The sequence below is a fragment of the Procambarus clarkii genome, chromosome 17, assembly GCF_040958095.1.
Source record: "Procambarus clarkii isolate CNS0578487 chromosome 17, FALCON_Pclarkii_2.0, whole genome shotgun sequence".
Lineage (NCBI taxonomy): Eukaryota > Metazoa > Arthropoda > Malacostraca > Decapoda > Cambaridae > Procambarus > Procambarus clarkii.
The window spans coordinates 49,235,437-49,252,555 of record NC_091166.1 but is presented as its reverse complement, the minus strand read 5'-3'; the positions used below and the strand labels follow the sequence as shown (position 1 = coordinate 49,252,555).

Here is a 17,119-nt window from a genome sequence, read left to right as displayed (position 1 = left end):
TCCTGTCTCCGCCATTGACATACTAGAAAAATCCATACACTGGTATATGCTAGGGTGGCCAACTTATAGAAATCGCCTTTACAAATTTGCATAAGGAACTATTCAGAACCTTATATATATCACATACATTAGACCAATCCTTGAGTTTCCATCTCCAGCATGGAGCCCCATATCTAACTATAAGTGCTGTGGCATCAGCTGTTTCAGCCTAAAGTTCTTGTGTCTATTATTTTTCACTTGGGCCTCAACTTGGAGTCACGCTTGTGTGTCTATTCCGTTCCCATCCTATCATCTTCACCTCCCAAGACTCTCACCCATCATTACCACCTCTCAAGACTTTCACCACACCATTATTTTCCAAGACTCTCATTCTATCATTTCTTCCAAGGTATGCACCATTATCCTTTCCCAATCTCACTGAATCCCAATTTTCTACAACTCGCCCTATCATCACCAAGGTACTCGCCCTATCATCACCTCCAAGGCACTCACCCTGTCTTCGGGGCTCGACGGTGCGCCTGAGAGCTGCTAGGGTGTCCGGGTTGAGGGTGACCAACTGTGACTCGTCGGTGAGCAAGGGTCCGAGAATACGACGGGCAACGTGGCGAAGAACTTCTCTGTCTCGGGCGGCCCGGAGAACCAGTTCCTCCCTGCTGGTTACCGGACCCCGGACCAAAGTCTTCCGAAGTCGTAGCACTTGACCCTGTTGGAGGAGGACAGTTATTCCTTGAGGGTGACACGACACATGTTAAACTCAGTGCGGCCCGTGCATGCGCCAGAATTTGATGAAAAACTGTACCCAAATGGATCCATGAGTGTCGTCGGGGGTTGATCAATCAGGGAGCTTAGTTAATAAGCACCAGGACTGACCAATCCTTATAGACGATCATTGGTGCGGTGGTCACGGTACTGTGTACGTTTAGGGGTGATCCTGGACGGCATGGGTTCGAATCCTGGCCGGGTCAAAGAGTTCTTAGTGATATATGGCTTGCGCGTTCATGCAGCTTTCTCACACTATATTATTATATATATATATTTATATATATATATATATATATATATATATATATATATATATATATATATATATATATATATATATATATATATATATATGTCGTACCTAGTAGCCAGAACTCACTTCTCAGCCTACAATGCAAGGCCCGATTTGCCTAATAAGCCAAGTTTTCCTGAATTAATATATTTTCTCTAATTTTTTTCTTATGAAATGATAAAGCTACCCATTTCATTATGTATGAGGTCAATTTTTTTTATTGGAGTTAAAATTAACGTAGTTATATGACTGAACCTAACCAACCCTTCCTAACCTAACCTAACCTATCTTTATAGGTTAGGTTTGGTTAGGTAGCCGAAAAAGTTAGGTTAGGTTAGGTTAGGTAGTCGAAAAACCAATAATTCATGAAAACTTGGCTTATTAGGCAAATTTGGCCTTGCATAGTAGGCTGAGAAGTGCGTTCTGGCTACTAGGTACGACATATATATATATATATATATATATATATATATATATATATATATATATATATATATATATATATATATATATATATATATATGTCGTACCTAGTAGCCAGAACGCACTTCTCAGCCTACTATGCAGGGCCCGATTTGCCTAATAAGCCAAGTTTTCATGAATTAATTGTTTTTCATCTACCTAACCAACCTAACCTAACCTGACTTTTTCGGCTACCTAACCTAACCTATAAAGATAGGTTAGGTTAGGTAGGGTTGATTAGGTTCGGTCATATATCTACGTTAATTTTAACTCCAATAAAAAAAATTGACCTCATACATAATGAAATGGGTAGCTTTATCATTTCATAAGAAAAAAATTAGAGAAAATATATTAATTCAGGAAAACTTGGCTTATTAGGCAAATCGGGCATTGCATAGTAGGCCAAAAAGTGCGTTCTGGCTACTAGGTACGACATATATATATATATATTAGTATATTTTAGTAGCAGTCTTTCCTGTAGACATATATTATTAAATATGACCGAAAAAGTAAGATTAATAATTCTACCACGAATTTTCTCAATCTTTCGTACATTTCTTTTCACTGTTGGAGGTAAATCAAAAATCAATTCTCCAAAATTCATTTTTATTTCTAGTCTGACGCGACACGAGCGCGTTTCGTAAAACTTATTACATTTTCAAAGACTTTAGTTTACAAATACACAACTGAATAGAACTTACGCATCTCCGATTTTATATCTACATTTGAGTGAGGTGGATGGGGTGAGGTGGCATTAATAGGGTATTAATTTCATCAACACAAGACAGAACAAGAGGTGGTATTAATAGGGTATTAATTTCATCAACATTGATGTTGATGAAATGGTGGTGGTTGTGGTAGCGTGGTGGTGGTTGTGGTAGCGTGGTGGTGGTTGTGGTAGAAGTTGTGGTAATGTGGTGGTGGTAGTGGTAGAAGTTGTGGTAATGTGGTGGTGGTAGTGGTAGAAGTTGTGGTAATGTGGTGGTGGTAGTTGGTGGTTTTTGTAGTAGTGTGGTTGTGGTAGTTGTGGTGGTGGTTGTGGTAGTTGTGGTGGTGGTTGTGGTAGTTGTGGTGGTGGTTGTGGTAGTTGTGGTGGTGGTTGTGGTAGTTGTGGTGGTGGTTGTGGTAGTTGTGGTGGTGGTTGTGGTGGTGGTTGTGGTAGTTGTGGTGGTGGTAATTGTGGTGGTTTTTGTAGTAGTGTGGTTGTGGTAGTTGTGGTGGTGGTTGTGGTAGTTGTGGTGGTGGTTGTGGTAGTTGTGGTGGTGGTTGTGGTAGTTGTGGTGGTGGTTGTGGTAGTTGTGGTGGTGGGTGTGGTGGTGGTTGTGGTAGTTGTGGTGGTGGTAATTGTGGTGGTTTTTGTAGTAGTGTGGTTGTGGTAGTTGTGGTGGTGGTTGTGGTAGTTGTGGTGGTGGTTGTGGTAGTGTGGTGGTGGTTGTGGTAGTTGTGGTGGTGGTTGTGGTAGTTGTGGTGGTGGTAATTGTGGTGGTTTTTGTAGTAGTGTGGTTGTGGTAGTTGTGGTGGTGGTTGTGGTAGTGTGGTGGTGGTTGTGGTAGTTGTGGTGGTGGTTGTGGTAGTTGTGGTGGTGGTTGTGGTAGTTGTGGTGGTGGTTGTGGTAGTTGTGGTGGTGGTTGTGGTAGTGTGGTGGTGGTTGTGGTAGTTGTGGTGGTGGTTGTGGTAGTTGTGGTGGTGGTTGTGGTAGTTGTGGTGGTGGTTGTGGTAGTTGTGGTGGTGGTTGTGGTAGTGTGGTGGTGGTTGTGGTGGTGGTAATTGTGGTGGTTTTTGTAGCAGTGTGGTGGTGGTAGTTGTGGTGGTGGTTGTTATGGCAGTGTGGTGGTGGTTGTGGTAGTGTGGTGGTAATTGTTGTGGTTTTAGCAGTGTGGTGGTAGTTGTGGTGGTAATTGTGGTGGTTGTGGCAGTGTGGTGGTGGTTGTGGACAAAATACTAGTGACAGAGGGGGATCCAGTGCTCTTGGACATGTAAGGAAGTACTAACGAATGCTATATCAAGTCCACATTGTGAACATCAGCTGCGCCCGCAAATGGAAAGTTCCTGGATATCCTTTCGTTGATATCTAACGCACAATAAAAAATTCAGGGTTCAAATTGCAGGCGGGACAGAAATGATTGGGCACATTTCTTTTCACCTAATGCCTCAGTTCCGGGCCGAATTACTGACCCCGCCTAGGATGCAAACCCACAAGCTGACTACACCACCCCATCAGGTATCCTTTGGATAAACACCTCCAAAGGATACCTGATCAACCAGGATGTGACTCATACGTCAGGCTGCGAGCAGCCGCGTCCAACAGCCTGGTTGATCAGTCCGGCAACCAGGAGGCCTGGTCGACGACCGGGCCGCGGGGACGCTAAGCCCCGGAAGCACCTCAAGGTAACCCACAACCTCTCCCACACTACCCACACCCACCAACAGTGTGCCACACACGTAGTGAATACATTATCACGTGTAATTGTATAATACAGCATGGCCTCACCAGCTAATAGATGCAGCATCCTGCTCAGAATGAGGGCGGTAAATCATGCGAGTTCCGGGATACCAGGCGTCACTGGGGATAAGGTACAAGGGCTACCACGCTTACGGTAGTACTGTCCCAAGAACTACCTGGTTCCTGGTAGTGTTGTCTCGAGGACAATTTTGGCAGCGTTTCCTTTCCCCCTCATGCGTCTGTTCACCGAGCAGTACATGGGTACTTGCCATTAACACATATTCACAGCCCCGCTCCTGTGCCAGGTAAATCCACTACGGGCTCACCATAGCCCGTGCTACTTGGAACTTTTTATTCCCAGAAGATGAATCTTAAAACAACAACAACAACACATCTGAGGGCTGCCGCCTTGGGAAAGTCGGTAATGGTGTCGTTGGGCACGCGCGTGCACGCGCATACACACCCACGCACGCACACAGGACAGCGTTCTGGACTCTTAATCCTAGGGTCCCGGTTCGTTCCCCGGTGATGGCAAACAAAATGGACATTCTTTCACCCTGATGCCTGTTACCTAGCAGTAAAATAGGTACCTGGGAGTTAGACAGCTGTTACGGGCTGCTTGTCTCGTGCACACGTGTGTGTGTGTGTGTGTGTGTGTGTGTGTGTGTGTGTGTGTGTGTGTGTAAAATTAATAGTTGGTAACAGTTGACTAATTAACAGTTGGAAGGCGGGCCGGAAAAAAAAAACCGTGACAAAGCGCGGGGAAGATTGACTGGGAACCACTGCACAACTTTTCACTCCAGGGGTTAATAAGACTTGCTGGCGGTGTGTGATCAGGGGAAAAATAGTAGGGCAAGTCTTACCATGAGCCATGGTCGAGGGTCAAGCCCTCGACCATGACTTAACACCACTGACACACTTACCGTGTTGATGACCCTGAGGACGACATGGTCAGCTCCTTCTCCTCGGTACGTCACGTCACCCGCTGCCACCCTCAAGATGGGCGGGTCACACCCGTCGGAGGCCGGGTCACACCCGTCGGAGGCCGGGTCACACCCGTCGGAGGCCGGGTCACACCCGTCGGAGGCCGGGTCACACCCGTCGGAGGCCGGGTCACACCCGTCGGAGGCCGGGTCACACCCGTCGGAGGCCGGGTCACACCCGTCGGAGGCCGGGTCACACCCGTCGGAGGCCGGGTCACACCCGTCGGAGGCCGGGTCACACCCGTCGGAGGCCGGGTCACACCCGTCGGAGGCCGGGTCACACCCGTCGGAGGCCGGGTCACACCCGTCGGAGGCCGGGTCACACCCGTCGGAGGCCGGGTCACACCCGTCGGAGGCCGGGTCACACCCGTCGTCAACGCCTCTGAGCCTGGCCACCTGGTGTTGACAGCTCACCACCTGAGCAGGTGGCATGCGTGGCTGGGAGGTCACAGGGTCACGGCAGGGGTCACGGATGGAATGGGCGGGGCAGAGGGGCGGACCGATGACCACAGGGACAGTCAGGGCCGCCATCAACATCTCTGAAGACACAGACATGCAAGCATCAGTCAGGGCGCACGAGTGCCGGTACTCACAAGTATATATTAAACAGCACTTGCACTCAAATGGCACCTTACGGGGCTATCCATGCCCGTGCCACCTCTTGGGTGGCTTAATCTATCAATCAAGTGACATAACACGTTATTACATGTTCCACTATTAGTATTGTCTGGGAACAGGACACCCGGTAGGCCTATCAAGTAGACCAACTACTGACCTAGCACAGGATGGAGCCCACAACAGTTGCCTAACTCCCGGGTATATATATATTTATAGGCAGGTGAACAGAGGCACCCAGCTGAAATGAAACAGTTGCTCGAACGTCTCCCTCTTAACTCGGGAATCGAACCTGCTACCGGCTGCGCCGACTTCACATCCCATCCCACAATTTGCCAGGAATGGGATATGAAGAGCGACTGAAGGAACTAGACATGACGACCCTACAAAACACTTAAGTACTTAACTAAGGTGGACGAAACTCGTCAATCATTGGCACTTATAACCCACTCGTTAAGTGCTAAAATTATCCACAATCACCAGCACTTATAAACATCTATAAGGGTGGTTACTGGCCGGCCGGCCGGCAAACTGTGCTCCACAACGCTGCCTCACTTACAAATGTCAACACAAGATAACCCAGCTGACATATGAAGCCTTAACACACTGGTATGGTAACAAGAGTAATAATTACCTCTACGTAATAACACATTATAAGACAGCCATATTAGTAGTACATACGCTTTTATAGTCCATACAATAACAACATTAACATGAGAGAAAAAAAAAGAAGAGAAAAAGAGAAGGAGCTAGAGAAAGAAAAAGAGAGAGCAAGAGAAAAAGAGAGAGCAAGAGAAAAAGAGGGAGCAAGAGAAAAAAAGAGAGCAAGAGAAAAAAAGAGAGCAAGAGAAAAAAAGAGAGCAAGAGAAAAAAAGAGAGCAAGAGAAAAAAAGAGAGCAAGAGAAAAAAAGAGAGCAAGAGAAAAAAAGAGAGCAAGAGAAAAAAAGAGAGCAAGAGAAAAAAAGAGAGTAAGAGAAAAAAAAGAGAGCAAGAGAAAAAGAGAGAAAGAGCAAGAGGAAGAGAGAGCAAGAGAGAGAGAGAGGTGGTAGAAAGTATCGTACTGAGGTAGGGAGCGGGCCGGCAGCGAGGGCGCTAAGGGATCAATGGTGGCGGGTGTATGGTGGCCAGTAGTTACCGTCTTAGAGATGCTGGAGTGCTGGGGACCAGGAGCTGCACACCGAGGCAATCTAGGGCCTGGGCGGGGAGTGAGTGTGGGCTTGACGAAGTCCCGGTGCCTTCCAACTCCTCGCCAAGTAGAGTAGTTAATGAATGAGGGGGTGGAAAAGGCACTAGGTTTACCCCTCCTCCAACACTACTGGAGGCGGGTGCGGTGGTGCCACCTATTTCTTAATAGTGCGCTCGGTAATTGATTTTTCCTCCTGGTGCGTTTCTTGCGACTACGGTAACACCACTAATATATACAATTGGCAGAAACCGCTCTTGTAGTTTGTGTAATTTAATGCTCGACATTATCTTCAAATTAAGTTAAGTGAGTGTTTTGCACTCGACTAACATCGTGAGAACATGGTGCCAATTGTTACATTTTCAAATATTTTTGTAAATTATTTACAACAAATTACATGTTAAGCGTGCGTTATTTAGCTTAAAGAACATATAAATACACGGATTTTGTGTGTATTTTGACATGAAGGTTGAGTATACATGTCAAAATATTGTAACAAATGTAAGGCTTGTCAACAAGAGTGACGTCAGAGTTCATGACGTCATGGCCTCTTGCTTCCCTTGCCGAAAATTCCCAAAAATTAAACATTTGATTTTTAAAAAACAAATGTCCTCATTCTTAAATATACCAGCTCAGTAACATTACTTATAATTATATGTAGTACATATATAAGACATTTAAACATTGATTAAATGTATATATATCAGAGAGGAAAGAGAGAGCAATGAGGGACAAACTATATGGCAGCATCGTTCGGGTAAAAGTCGTGACGTCAAAGCCGTGTCAACTTCATGTTCTCTCGACTGATTAAACTTCAAACTTGAGAGATATGAACATTCCTGAACACTCATGGTATGAACACTCATAACGTGAACACTGACAGTTCTGCAGGTAATAGCGCAATAATTCCCCATCGTTAAATACATATGTAATTCTGCGTGCAAATTATTGCACAGAACGGTTGGGCTTGTTCTTGACTCGCAATCGGGAATCCCCGCTTCGAATCCCGGGCAGGACAGAAGCGGTTGGGCACGTTTCCTTTCACTTAATGCCTCGGTGCATTTAGCAGTAACCTAAGAGTTAGTCAGCCTGTTTGTGGTTTTGTATCCTGAGGCGGGTCACTAGTTTCACCTTAAGGGGGGGGGGGCTAAATATAAACCTAACGTATATACATTCACAGGCTGCCTGTCCCCGACAAAACGAATTAACATACACTGAAAATCCAAATCAAATTATTATTATAAGGTATAGGTAAATTCATATTTACTATAGTTTACCCTTTAATATTAAACAAAGAAAACTAGTCACATGAAAGAGAATTTTTATCATAAACTATTTTAAAATGAAATTGCTTGTTCCTTATTTTTGCTTATTATTCATTTCATCTTTTTCATTCTTCCCATGCTACTGTTCCTCCTCCCATGCTTTTATCAAATTTTTTCACCATCATTATATACCACTTAACAATTTAGCAGTCCCCGTGGCGCAGTGGTAAGACACCAGCCCGTCCTCTTAAGGTTTCCAAACGTCAAAAAATTGTCGTATTAAAATTTCGCGAGACGTTTTCTATTACAATTTTTGTCCTTGGGTCAAATATACGTCAAAATGCGACGTTCCATTAGGAGGACGGACCCGTGCTTCGCGAGCGCTTTGGCCTGGGTTCGTATCCTGGCCGGGGAGGATTGACTGGGTACCAATCCTTAATTGTAGCTTCTGTTCACCCAGCAGTGAATGGGTACGTTGGTTGTTAAACGATTTGGCGGGTCGTATTCCGGGGATAATTAGGATTAAGGCTGAAAGCCTGAGACGCTGTGCGTGCTGGTGGCTGTACAAGAATGTAACAACTCTTGTGTGTGTGTTCATCTAGTTGTGCTGGTGGGAGTGGAGCTCTGGCGCTTTCGGCCCGCCTCTCAACTCTCAATCGATCAACCTTTTTTCTTCCAAACACACACACACGTGATCACCACATTCAAGATTCTCAAGGGAATCGACAGGGTAGATAAAGACAGTCTATTTAACACAAGGGGCACACGCACTAGGGGACACAGGTGGAAACTGAGTGCCCAAATGAGCACTCAGTTCTCAGTGTATGGAGCACAAAGACTCCATACACAGTTTCAAGTGTAGATATGATAGAGCCCAGTAGGCTCCGGAACCTGTACATTAGTTGATTGACCATTAAGAAGCGGGACCAAAGAGCCACAGCTCAACCCCCGCAAGCACAACTAGGTTAGTACAACTAGATAAGTACAGGGGGGCCGGTGGCTGAGTGGACAGCACGCTAGATGCGTGCTCCTGTGGTCCCGGGTTCGATTCCGGGCGCCGGCAAGAAACAATGGGCAAAGTTTCTTTCACCCTATGCCCCTGTTACCTAGCAGTAAATAGGTAATCAGCTGCACAGCGTCAGTCAGTCAGCGGAACACAACCCCCCAAGTAATACAGGTTGAGAAGGTATCCCTCCCACTTGGCCTGGTGTTGGGCTGTGGTTGTTCACCAACCACATCAATACACACCAGTTTACTGACCAACCAGCAAGTATACATTAGCCCTCAACACAGTCCACGACTAAAGTAAACTCCCAGTGTATATAAACAAATCCACAAGGGCCGTGACGAGGATTCCAACCTGCGTCCGGGTATATTATACACCGAGGAGGGGGGGTATACATCGTATGTAAACTGTATATCTATGTCTTTACACTCTTACATACAACATTGTATTTCCCCCCCTGTATTGGCCTCCGTAGGTTTGGTGGGTTGCTTGGGTTCGTATGTTTATTGCTAGGCTAAACACTTGTATTTTGTATGGAGTGTCAAAGCTAGAGAACATACAGCGAATACAAGAAGTTGGTTTTAATTGGTGTATGAGGTGAAGAATGAGGGACCTGGCTGTCCTGTATGTCATACCTCTGACATACAGGCCTGTATGGCCGAGTATGGTCAAGTATGTGACCCTCATCACTCCCATGACCTAGAATGGGTCAGCAGCATATCTGTGACCTCATAAACTATGACCTTTGACCCCGAGAGCCTCCGGATATGAACACACAGAGAGGTTTTAATAATTCATTGATGACGTCAGTTCCCCCCCCCCTAGTACAGATTGTGTCAGGGTTTCACGATGGGTTGGGGGGAGGAGGAGATATTATATATATTATATTATATTATATTATATATATATATATATATAGTTACGATAATCTCCTTGAAGAGATTAGGCCTGCTCTTTCCTACCATCAAGCTACTTCAGTACATCTAAAACATCTAAATACTACAAGCAAGTGTAGTAAATATTGAATCAAATACGCTTTGCCAGGCGCAAATGTATCATCACACTCGCTCTCCACCCTCCCCCCCCCCCCTCCCACGTCGCCGATCACCAAACTACCATTTCCAGCCTGCCTGCTTCTGATTGGTGAATCGACGTCTGCACTTCTGCACCTCAGCGCCCTCTACCTAGCTGATGTCCGGGCCTGAACCAGCCATTGAAGTTAGAATATCCTGTGCTCTCAAGCTGTGAACAACCAACTGATATACACTCTGTTTATTGGTGGAGGTTCTCAGTTAGCGCCATGTTCTCAGCACCTGATTATCATTTTCTGTCTTTATTTTATATGTAGAGTAACGTCATCACAGTTCTTATGTTATATTTTTTTGACATGTTAATTTACGCTGTACATAGCCAAGGAATTGTCTTATTCATAATTTGTTTTTAAGTTAATTAAAGTTTCATTGTTCATACTGTGTGTTTTGCTTGTCTTGCCTTACTTTACCAGACAACAAGCCAAGCAGTTAAAATTTTTTTTTTTTTTATCTAAATGTGATTTGGCTGATGTTAATGCCTATATATATATACTACTATAATATGTACGATGTGCCTTGCTACGGCAAACTGCCCCAAAAAAATCACCTAGCCACTTTGACTAGACGGTAAAGCAAGTCTCACTTCTTGCAGGTCGGCGTTCAATCCCCGATCGTCCCAGTGAGTGGTTGGGCACCATTCCTTTCTTCCCCCCCCCCCCCCGTCCCATCCCAACTCCTTATCCTGATCCTTTCAAAGTGCTATAAAGTCGTAATGGCTTGACGCTTTTCCCTTGATAATTAAACAAAATAAAAATACCAAAAAACTCAGAAAAAAATAGACCAATAGAATCAATATTCTTAAACTTTCCATCCTAGAAGTCTGGGCTAACAAGCCGCAGAGCTTTTTAGATACAGAGGGAAAAAAAAATCATTATTTATGCCCTGAGAAGTTATGAGCAATTCTGACAATTTTTTTTTTTTGAAGAAAAAATTCATGAAATTAACTTCATGTTAGTGAACATAACGAGTGAACATAATGTTGGTGAATAAAATGAGAAATAATGCATTCCATTTGTTAACTACACAGACAAAATTCTGTCTCCATGGCTCATTTAGAAACTCGATTTTCACATGTGTCCCGTAGTGCGTGTGCCCCTTGTATTAAATACATTCCCTTTGTCTACCTTATCAATTCCTTTGAGAATCTTGTATGTGGTGATCATGTCTTAACTCTACTGCTTTCTCTCCTGTGTACTCGCCTAGTTGTGTTTGCGGGGGTTGAGCTGTGTGTGTTTACACACACACACACACACACTCGCACTAATTTACACAGTCAAGAGTACACGCAAGTGGGAGCACACGCACGCACCTCAAGTCCACAGAAGGAGAGGCCACCTTTAGTTCCCATTTTGGTTGGTTAAGACAGCCACCTCCATCAAAATGTTAAATATACCGACCCAATTAAAGATGAGGCAATTAGTCCGGGCGGACCAGGAGCCACCACCAGTGCCTTGTAGAACACGCTACACTATTAACACAGTTAGTAGAACACGAGAATCAGCGCAGCTGCAGAAGACCTAAACCCTTACATGGCAGCTCCTATTTATATCTAAGTGTGTGTAGATATAAATACATATACATTCGTATACATGTCTAACCTACGCTTGAAACAATAGAGGGATCGCCCGTCTATTGAGTTACCCCTGTAATTTGGCACCATAAATCAACAAACCTATTTCCAAACCAGTATTTACCCAGGTCTTTCCTGATTGTAAACTTATTCAGTGTGGTACTGTAGAGTATAGACTTCCACAGTACTTGTACTCCACTGACGGATCTCTGAAGTAGCTGCAATTGTACTGTATAGAAATAAGATTTTTAAACCCAAATAGAATAAATTCAATGAATATTAATTGGTTAAAGTTTAGATTCAGAAATAATCTGGGTAAATACTGGTTAGAAAATAGGGTTTGTTGATTTATTGAATAAATTACTAAATTCGTTTGATATATATATATATATTTTTCATTTTTTTTAGACCAATATTTATCTGCTGGGTCGCTACTGATTCACTTTTTTATTCCCAGTTATGTAGTATATATTAAATTTTCTCCGAGAAATATTACTACTACACATTTGTCTGTCATTGTGGAATAACTTATCAGTTATTTCTGTAATCTTCTAATTGATCCCCCGTGTTCGTCACTCATCCCATTGACGCGATGATAACTACCGAACTATAGCACAAGTGTACTTAACTCCTCACTTGTAATACTTGTGGTAATACTTAGAATAATTGTGGTAATATCTGGTTGATACCTGGTTGATGGGGTTCTGAGAGTTCTTCTACTCCCCAAGCCCGGCCCGAGGCCAGACTTGATTTGTGAGAGTTTGGTCCACCAGGCTGTTGCTTGGAGCGGCCCGCAGGCCCACATACCCACCACAGCCCGGTTGGTCCGGCACTCCTTGTATTACCTACGTGTGTAGTGTTCCATCCGGGTGTTGTGTTGATGCTCGCCCCTTGCCACACATTACTAACTCTCTCTCGATAATATTTAAAAGTATTTAAAAATCATTTTTAACCTAATATTTTATCTTCAGTTTCCAAGCTCGATTATCGTCATGTTTGCAATTGTCTCCAGTTGTCAATTAGCTAAGACAGGGTGCATGAATTGCACCTCACAGCGCTGGAGGACAGAGCTAAGAGAGACATGATTATGATATACAAAATTCTCAGGGGGATTGACAGTGTAGATAAAGATCGGGTATTTAACACGGCTGGTACACGCCCAAGGGAACACGTGTGGAAATCTAGTAACCATCTTGAGGTTATCTTGAGATGATTTCGGGGCTTTAGTGTCCCCGCGGCCCGGTCCTCGACCAGGCCTCCAACCCCAGGAGCAGCCCGTGACAGCTAACTGACACCCAGGTACCTATTTTACTGCTAGGTAACAGGGGCATAGGGTGAAAGAAACTCTGCCCATTGTTTCTCGCCGGCGCCTGGGATCGAACCCAGGACCACAGGATCACAAGTCCAGCGTGCTGTCCGCTCGGCCGACCGGCTCCGAGTGCCATCGAGTAATCAAGTATCGTATCGAGTAAGGGCACCTGACAGCTGAGGGGACAGCACTTCGGATTCGTAGTCCTGAGGTTCCGGGTTCGATCCCCGGTGGAGGCGGAGAGAAATGGGCGAAAAGTTTTTCACCCTGATGCCCCTGTTACCTAGCAGTATATAGGTACCTGGGAGTCAGACAGCTGCTACAGGCTGCTTCCTGGGGATGTGTAACAAAAAGGAAGCCTGGTGGAGGACTGGGCCGCGGGGACGCTAAGACCCGAAATCAAGATAACCCAAATAGTTACTCTACAGGGACGTTAGAAAAGAACTTTTTCAGTGTAAGAGTAGTTAACAGATGGAATGCATTAGGCAGTAATGTGGTGGAGGCTGACTCCATACACAGTTTCAAGTGTAGATATGATAGAACCCAGTAGGCTCAGGAACCTGTACACCAGTTGATTGATGGTTGAGAGTCGGGACCAGAGAGCCAGAGCTCAACCCCAACAAGCACAACTAGGTGAGTGCACAGTACCACTACAACACAAGAACATCAGTACACAGGACCACCACCAGGGGGGGGGGGAGGGTAAGAATGCGGAAATCACTATAAAGGGGAACAGACAATTGAATACATTGAACTTAATCTTGCATGTTGTTTAATGGTCGCCGGGGTGATATTGGGGAGGGGGGGTGAGGAGGGGGAGGGAAAGTAGTGCCAGCTCCTACACGCCCCCCCCACCACTGTCAACCCCCCACAGCACACAGTGGCACGCCCTCTCCCCCCCCTACCCCCATACTCAACCCCCCCTCCACAAACACCTCCTACATTCCCCCTATACCCCTCTCCCCCTCCCCTACACACTACCCCGAATACAATACGGAAATGTTTTAAAAGGAGTCAGCTGACCTCCCCCCCCCCCGGGTCAGCCAAAATGCCCCCGCCCCGGGTCAGCCCCCCCCCCCCGGGTCAGTTCTTCTCGCGTCTCATTGATATTAACAACCATAAGTGAAAGAAATATTGAATAATAAATTTATCTAATAGTCTCTAACAGTGTCTGGTAAGTTTGGGGCCTCGTAGCCTGGTGGATAGCGCGCAGGACTCGTAATTCTGTGGCGCGGGTTCGATTCCCGCACGAGGCAGAAACAAATGGGCAAAGTTTCTTTCACCCTAAATGCCCCTGTTACCTTGCAGTAAATAGGTACCTGGGAGTTAGTCAGCTGTCACGGGCTGCTTCCTGGGGGTGGAGGCCTGGTCGAGGACCGGGCCGCGGGGACACTAAAGCCCCGAAATCATCTCAAGATAACCTCAAGAAATCATCTCAAGATAAGTTTCCAATACAATTATAAAAATAAAAATTTAAATCACACAAGAACAAAACTTCTGCAATAAGTAAAATCCGCACGCCGTGCTCCAAACGTATTTAAACAGTAGATGGGGGGGGGGATGGGGGTAGCCGGCTGTGCCCGGGTCTCTCTACCCTCCCTCATTTCCCTCACCCTCTCCCTTACCTCTCCCCTCTCCACCTTTCCTCCCCCAATCCTTCCATCTCCCCCAGCATCCTAACCTCCCCGCCCTCTCTCTTTCAATCTCAGAAAATTACAGAGCATTGAAAAATTACTGGATTGGGAAAAGCTCCACGGAAAACACCTCCACAATTTCAGACTTCATGAAAATCACATGGGGGTTGCTATGACTGTTGATACTTCATAGTGGCACAAGGGCCGACCCTGACCGATCTATGACATAGCCCCCCCCCCCCACACTACCATCTTTGCAAGGTGTTTGAGGATAGTCTCAAACACCGGGCCTCCTGCTCTTGACACACTATATATGATAAAGATAAATAAAAGATACTCATTATATAATGTGCTTTGGAATCCTTAACATTTAGAAGTAGGGTTCAAGGAATCACTGTAGCTCAATGGTCTACGTCCTTGACTTGCAACCGTTGGGCCAGGTTTGGATTTGTGGACTAGATAGAAAAGATGAGGCACCTGATGCATCTGTTCCCCTAGCAGTATATATAGGTACTTTGAAGTTAGGCTAACCTCAAGATTGCATCCTGGGTAGGGACACTATTCACAGGCTTCCTGTCCCCGACAACGGGAGTTATTATAACAATATGGTGAACTATTTCAAACTATTTCTCAAGGTCTTGAAACATAGATGTACAAGAGAAAACCGATTTAAGCAGTGACTGAACAATTCCCTCCGTCCAGCAACACCATCTCTCCTGGGAACCTCTCTACCAAATATCTCTATTTTTAGAACAAATATTCATACCAAAAAAATATGTATAGAAGAAACCAAGCAAATTGGACGCATTTTGCAATTCTATCCGCTTATAGAAAACAAAAGGGAGTCCAAAATGTCCTTGTCCGGGAATTGAATCCTATTAAAGCATTATACCAAGGAGACGATCCCACAAGTGGCGCCAAGGCTTACTTCATATATACACTTTCCTGTGTTTACTTCTTCTGTATTATTTATGTTGTATGTTTGCTGGAAATAATATAATAAGTTATGCCCTAGATGCTGTGTATATGGGTAGATTTATACAATATATAAATTAACTTGTTTACCAAATACACATCAACATGGTTTAATATATTGCATGTATGCAAATTATTGTATCCTTAAGAGAAAACGTTTACCCGCCCAAGGGTTGGAGGTCAGACTATTGTAGTTAACGTCACGCACCTTTCACGGTGGATTGTGGGTGTGTGGCCAATGTCAGAATGTTGGGGTCGACTCCAGTACCCGCCTGTAAGGAGGCTCGACTCCTCTCATCACCACCACTATGACTGATGCCTGAAATGTTTCTCTCATTGTATCGCTGTTTTAAAAATTATTACTAGGCTGTTACCCTCCTTGAATCATCATCAATGACATCGTTTCCAAGTCGATAATGGTGATTGGTCGTCGATTCAATATTCGAGAATATATTTTTCCCCACTAAGAGCGAGGGAAGGGAAAGGGGGGAAGTGAGGTGAGAATGAGAGGGGACGGAGAGAAACAAGCAGTTGGAGACCCGGGCAGCGCCGTGTGCCCGTCAAGTTATTATACAGCTGTAGTGTCCTCGTTGAGCAAGAGAGGGCACTTGGCAACCCCCAACAATCGTCCCAATATTTTAACACCCTCCATATAGCAAGGGTACCACCTCTCTTCCAATTGTAGAGGGCCCTTAGCCTCGGAGAAGTGAATAAAGAGTATTTCAGAGAAGACCTTGTGGGTTTTTTCCCTCCCTCTCTGAACTCTCTCTAGTATTATCTTCTACCACCCCCTGCTGTATTATTTTATACAGCATGAATGTTTTTGTATTATACATCAAATATCCAGGAGGCACATTACTGAGTAAGAGCAGAGGGAAGAGGGCCTCCCAAACACCTCTTAACATAGACACTTGGGCCACTTGGGCCATGCTTCAGTAAAAGGTGTTAGGTTATTTATACCGAGGACAGTCAAGCAAGCCGAGTGGTGGGAAGGTTCTAGAAGCTCTGGGGAAGGTGGGGAGGGGGTTCAGGGGGGTAAGGGGTGTTGGTATGTTAGCAGGGGGGGGGGGGGCTTTTGGAACGTGTTGGAAAAGGGGGGGTTGGTTGGTGGGTTGTGTTGCACAGATTAAACCAATGTTGCTTGTCTAATGGAACCAGGGGAGTGTGTGTGGGGAAGCAGGGGGAGGTGGTATGTTGGGGGGGGGGGCAGAGGGGTCTTCAAGCGTGCCAACTAGTCCCCTCCCCCCCCCCTTCTCCCCCCCATACGAGCGGTTACACGCCTTCTTAAGACCTTGTGAAACTGTCAACTTAAACCTTCAAGTTGAAAATAAAGAAAATTACCACTTGGCATGAGTAGGGTTTGTGGCTTGACCTCCCCCCACTGTGCCACTGTGGGGGCTTGACCCCCTGTACCACTGTGGGGGCTTGACCTCCCCCCCCCCCTGTGTGCTTGACACCCCCTGTACCAATAAGGGGGCTTGACCTCCCCCCACTGTGCCACTGTGGGGGCTTGACCCCCTGTACCACTG

The 17,119-nt window shown here is 45.4% G+C and overlaps 1 protein-coding gene across 2 annotated transcripts in view; it reads right to left on the bottom strand.

Moving 5' to 3' along the window:
• LOC138365551 (uncharacterized) overlaps positions 1-6,968 on the bottom strand; it is an 80,601-nt gene extending 73,633 nt beyond the window's left edge. The window contains exons 1-3 of one of the 2 annotated variants that reach the window (XM_069325993.1): positions 6,693-6,968; positions 4,883-5,481; positions 493-703 (exon numbers count right to left, since the gene is read on the bottom strand). In XM_069325993.1, the coding sequence (XP_069182094.1) occupies positions 493-703; positions 4,883-5,479 (808 nt within the window). In that variant the 5' untranslated portion in view covers positions 5,480-5,481; positions 6,693-6,968. The remainder of the gene's footprint in view (positions 1-492; positions 704-4,882; positions 5,482-6,692) is intronic. The other variant, XM_069325994.1, reaches the window with a different exon arrangement.
• Between the last annotated feature and the right edge of the window lie 10,151 nt (positions 6,969-17,119).